This window comes from Hyaena hyaena, unplaced genomic scaffold (assembly GCF_003009895.1).
Source record: "Hyaena hyaena isolate Hyena2069 unplaced genomic scaffold, ASM300989v1 scaffold_2585, whole genome shotgun sequence".
NCBI classification, from domain to species: Eukaryota; Metazoa; Chordata; class Mammalia; order Carnivora; family Hyaenidae; genus Hyaena; species Hyaena hyaena.
The window spans coordinates 6,826-12,308 of NW_024083227.1; the positions used below are offsets into that span (position 1 = coordinate 6,826).

Genomic DNA, 5,483 nt, shown 5'->3' on the forward strand with positions numbered 1-5,483 from the left:
AGACACCAAGATCGTTTTTAAGTAAAACAACAGGTTCTCATGACAATTCTGCAACTTCCTATTATCATCTACGAATACGTTTACTTCAGCTGAGACGACATCGGCAAATCACTAGTAAATTGAAACTGACACAGAAGCGATCAGCAGGGGAAGGGGAGGCGGAGAGCCCTGTGTGTCTCTCAGTGGACAGCCGGCAGTGTTTGGGGATAGACAAGCAGCCAAGCACCAGGAAAAAGTGACTTTTGTGGTGTCACATTCTTTTAGTTTTAACAAGGAAACTAAACGGAGGGCTTGTGTGAATCTGCTTGGCCAAGGGCCAGAGCAGGCCTGTGTGTGACTTTGTGCCACAAGAGGCAGGAGACTTTGTGTCCAGGAGCCTCTTCCTTGTTCTGGAAAAGATCTTATCTCTGATCCCTGGTATGTTAGGACACCGTGAGATCACCCACCTCCTGAGCCATCATGAAAGGTGTTAGGAGCACATAGTGAGAAATTAAAGTTGATGGCCACTCAGGAACCATGCTTGAGTTCTGGAATCAGGCTTGCCTAGGTGTGTGTGTTTAGTGTATGGGGGTGGGGAGGTCGCTACAAGGAGTGCCTATGCATTTGGGGAGATGGTGGGAAACAGCGACAATTTTTTCTCAACCAGACAGGAAAAGGAAGACGGGTTATACCTTTTCTGGGTAAAACTGGTTTTAATTTAATGCCAGGAGGAAGTCGAGGGCTGCCTCACCATCACCCTAGTCCTTTCTAGAAACTTCTTTTGATAAGTCTTGATTTCCTGGTGATTATTCCATAGTCACAAATCTAAAACACTTTATGTTGGAAGACAAGTTTACCACCTGCTGATCCCAGGTATTCTGCAGCATGTTGTGATTCCACAGGTACTCAGGGGAGAGGACCTTGAAGGGTTTGTGGTAAAGCAGATACTTGTTCAGGTGACTCTCACCTTGCCTCGTGGCCTTGATGTGGTTGACTCTGTCGAACATCATTGCATCGTGGCAGGCTTTGGTGAGACTGTAAACCTCTGCCACTGATCCCCCAAAAAAGGCCCCTGTGTAGTAAAAGTCCCCTTCATCTTCAGGAATATGGGCTTGTGACTGAGGCCGACGTTCATAGGGGAAGTCGGTCCGACTGAGCCCACAGTAGCCAGGATGCAGGGTGCCGAACAAGGGGGAGAGGATCTCCACGCCCACGTGGTCACTGAACTTCATGTCCACATCTACACACACAAGGTAATCCACCTCCCGGTGGAAGCGCTGCTGGGAAAAATTGCTGATTACCTCCATGCGGTGCATGGAGATGTCCTCCCAACGGGCATAGCTCCGGACGGTGAGGATGATTATCTGCCTTCCCTTTTGGATGTTAATATGAGGAACATAGTCTGGCCTGTCCGTGAAGATGTAGTAGTTCACCCTGTGTCCCACCATGAAGTACATCTCTGCAGACAGCAAGAACTGCTTCAGGAAGATCACGTATGATTTTACAGAAAATACAGTTAATCCAATGGTGGTATTCTGTCGCCAGAACTGCTCATTCAGAATGGCAGAATTGAAAGTCCCCTCCCAGATGATGGGAGCCAGCCAAGGGGTCATGACAAGGACATCTTTCCTAGAGGGTGTTAGAACATCTGGCTGGAGATATACCATCTTCGATGATTTTATACTTTCCAGGCCATGGATTTTGCTAACACCTTTTCTCATCCCAGCTGAGGTGCTTCCTAGCATCTGGTTTCTTGGATTCAGGTAGTAGTAGCCAAAGAAGGCCAAGGCAAGAGCTAGTAAAAGAAGGAAGTTCACTCGATGAGGCAAGTAACACTTTAGGTTGTCTGAGAATGTCCTCAGCAGCTGAGCCATGACCCACTTCCAGTTATTGCACCTTAGATATCCTGGATGCTGCTAAGGACCTGCACCTCCTCAAGGCTCCACTCACAGCGGCCTCCCTTCGGCAGAGTGAGGTGGAGTGCGTTGACTATGAGGTGCTCATGCCGTCTGCTTCTCCTGAGGTCCCACCTCCATGCGAAGGGTCCCTGGCAGCTGGGAGTTCAGGGTCACTGAGCTAAGTAAGATTTCCAGACTGGCAGAACCTTGATAAATTCAGTTCTGATTTGAGGTTTATCAGATAACCAGGTAACAGGACTCAGTCAATGGACCACTAGAACCTCTGGGCCAGCATGTAGGAGAGAAGTCCAGCCTCCTGAAACTGGCTCATGAAGTCCACTGAGCAGGTAAAGGACAAAGATTGTGATGAAAGCAAGGCAGGGCAGTAGCCAACAGAGAGCCTGAGCAGGAGAGGGCTTGGCCTCCAGCCTTCCCTTGACACTTACTGGCTATGAGATATTTGCATAAGCACTAAATTTCCTGAAAGTCAATAACATTGAGAACAGAATATCTTCAAGTTCACATTCAGGCAGGCTCATGTGGGCCATCATTCAGGAGGCCTGATTTGGTAAGGATGCTGCAAGAGAAGATCTACAGATCAAGAACTGTTTTCCTTTATTCCTCTAATAATCACTTAAAATCCCACTGAGCAGTTACTCTCCAGATACTGGGCCTTATACTGTGTTAGGATTAGGCTGCTAAGCTTTGTGTGTGTTATGTTGCTGACTCCTCAAAACAAGGCTGGGGGATGGACGCTACACTATCCTCAATGTCTAAGTGGGGAAACATGCTCAGAGAGGTGAGTGAACAGCCCGTGACCACATGGCCACCTGGTAAGTGTGAACTAAGCAGCCAGACTCCAGGATTGGTGCTGAGATCCTCACCGGCCCCGCTGGATGACAGTCACAGTGAGGAAATGGCAACGTTTGCACAGCTCCTGCCATGAGAAACGAAAACTGGTATCTCCTTCTGCTACTACTGGCTCATGCTGGAAATGAGCCTGCGGGTATTGACCAGGTCTCACAATATTCCAAATCAGACCGATATTCCCCACACAGATTCCTCATAAGGAAAAGCATATTCCTGCCTTTACGAAAGAGATTTTAGATGAAAGCTCTGTGGATGATTGTCAAAAGGCTCTTCCTATGGGTCTTGCAGATCCAAGACTTAGATAATAAAGGGGGTTAAGAACACAAGAGTTACAATTGAGCCTGGCCCTGAGACAAAGAGCCTAATTTAGAGTTAAGGACAGATATCCACATCCACCCAATTGTTTCTGCTTGGAGTACTGACCCCCAAGACATCTTATGATCAGTATTCGTAGTGACTTATTCTGACCTTGAATTTGCTAATTACACCTTGTGAAGGAACCTATTGTAGGAACTTCTTCTGTGATTATGGGAGCAAATATTGTGTTTCCTGAAAGACCTATTTTTCTTAATACTTCTCCTTAAACAAACAAGCTATTGACCCCCTGCTCACAAAGAACTAACTTCACCCTTTTTATGCTAAAAACATTGTCTTGTATGCTAAAGATACCTCCCTTCCGCATAGGCTAAGCATCTAAATCACCTACCTCAATCACTATTGTTAAAAGTTATGCATGAGTCTTCTACAAATTTATGTTCTGGAAAATTCTTACACTTCAAATAAATTTGTCATCAGAAATCATTGTCTAAGGCAAATGCCGCTTCTGTGCCGTCCCCCAAACACTTAATTATAAAATAAAGTTGAGCCCCAGTCAGAGCAGAGATGCCTGCCTGGTGACCAGAAAGAATCTCGGAGCTCTCTCATCCCTCCCTTGCCGACACCGTTCATCCTTCAGGAAATTCTGGACCTGGCGGGAGCTGGTTTCCGGCAGATTGGGTTCTTGGCCACTCTGTACTCTAATCCTCTGCCTTGCCTGTGTCATTTTGGCAGTTTCCTTTTGCCAGGCTCTTTCCCCAGTCAGGTTCCTTTCATATCCTTCCTTTTGCTTGTCATGTCCGTTGACCCTAGGCAGGGCCCTCAAATGGAGAAGGGGCCCTGATCCAGGGCCATTTTAGACTCAAGGCTTGTCGTACTCTGCCCACACCTGTATCTCCCTCTGAGATCCTAGTCTGTTCCAAGCTTATGTCTCTTGGAAAATAAAATGTCTGGCAGGCTTCTCCAGCCCACTGTGGGACTAACAGTTGGTATACAAGAGTCCCATGGTGGGGAGGGAGCACCTACCATCTGCACCCTGAAGCTGGCTGGTGTTTGTGTTGTTCTGCGACACCTTGTTTCTGCCTCCCACAGAAGTAGGTGGCTGCAGACATGGCTTCTCCATGCTTTCTGAAACCTCCTTAGGGTAGTTCTGAGCATGTTAGGAGGAAGCAATGAGTGACTTTTGATGAGTGTCTTAAGGGTCTGACACCTTGCCTTTGTGGTCCAGATTGTGACATTTTGCCTAGCTGTGCATAAGAATGTTTGTGTAATCTTTTTTTTTCCTTTTAAGATTTTATTTTATTTTATTTTTATTTATTTTTATTTTTTTTTTTAATTTTTTTTATTTTTTATTTTTTTATTTCTGGGAGAGAGAGAGAGAGAGACAGCGTGAACAGGGGAGGGTCAGAGAGAGAGGGAGTCACAGACTGAAACAGGCTCCAGGCTCTGAGCTGGCAGTCAGCACAGAGCCCGATGCGGGGCCCGAACCCACGAACCGCGAGATCATGACCTAAGCGAAAGTCGGACGCTTAACCGACTAAGCCACCCAGGCGCCCCAAGATTTTATTTTTAAGTAATCTCTGTACCCAGCATGGGGCTTGAATTCATAACCTCGAGATCAAGAGTCAGATGTTCTACTGACTGAGCCAGACGCTCTACTGACTGAGCCAGACAAGCACCCCAAGAATGTTTGTGTAATCTTGATCGTCACCGCTAGTCAATGATGCTAGTATAGTGGCAGAATATCAAGACAACCCTGTGATGTTGCAAATGCCAGAAAACTGAAGCACTGCTTTGATGAACAAATGACATCAGAGGATAAGGAGCATGTGCTTGACATGCTTGTGGGTCTAGCCGTACGTGTCTGTGGCTCTGGTGCCTGTCTGGGGACTCTGCTCATCCCAGAGCCGTGGAGGAGAGAACCCAATCCCCTGCTCATCGTGGCATTTCCCTGGGAATCTTGGACGTTCAAGAACCTCACAGAAAGAAAAGGCAGAAGGGATGGGGCGGACACTAGCGGTGCACGAAAAGACCAGGAAGAGAGAGTCAGTGTAGCCTCTGACCACTCGGGCCCTGACTGCTTGGCTCTACCAGGCCACTAGCCCGGTAACCCCAAGGCTCTCCTGTCTCCATGGCACCACCCGGCCAGTGGGTCAGGCCCCCTCAACAACTCAAGTGCCTGGATCCTCTTTAGACTATTGTTACTACCACTGGCCACTTACACTGTCCAGACTTTATCCTAGCACCCCCAACCCTCTGTCCATGCTTCCCTAACACCCTCATTTTACTTCTTCCTGTAGAACCCAGGGGGTTATTCTGTGGCTTACATGCCACGACACATTCTCCAAAAGGACCCCAAGCTCCCTAGACCTGTAACACACCAAGACGAGGACTAGAAAGTATCCTCTCAGTTGCTGTCAC

At 47.5% G+C, this 5,483-nt stretch overlaps 1 protein-coding gene across 1 annotated transcript; it reads right to left on the reverse strand.

Annotated features, from left to right (window-relative positions):
• Positions 1 to 726: 726 nt before the first annotated feature.
• LOC120227624 (histo-blood group ABO system transferase-like) lies at positions 727 to 1,735 on the reverse strand. The gene has a single exon (XM_039225702.1). The coding sequence runs from the start codon at positions 1,722 to 1,724 to the stop codon at positions 786 to 788; it is 939 nt and encodes a 312-aa protein (XP_039081633.1). The 5' UTR covers positions 1,725 to 1,735; the 3' UTR covers positions 727 to 785.
• Between the last annotated feature and the right edge of the window lie 3,748 nt (positions 1,736 to 5,483).

Coding starts and splice junctions, on each gene's coding strand:
- LOC120227624 (XM_039225702.1), bottom strand. CDS start 1,724: ATGCTAGGAAGCACCTCAGCTGGGATGAGAAAAGGTGTTAGCAAAATC.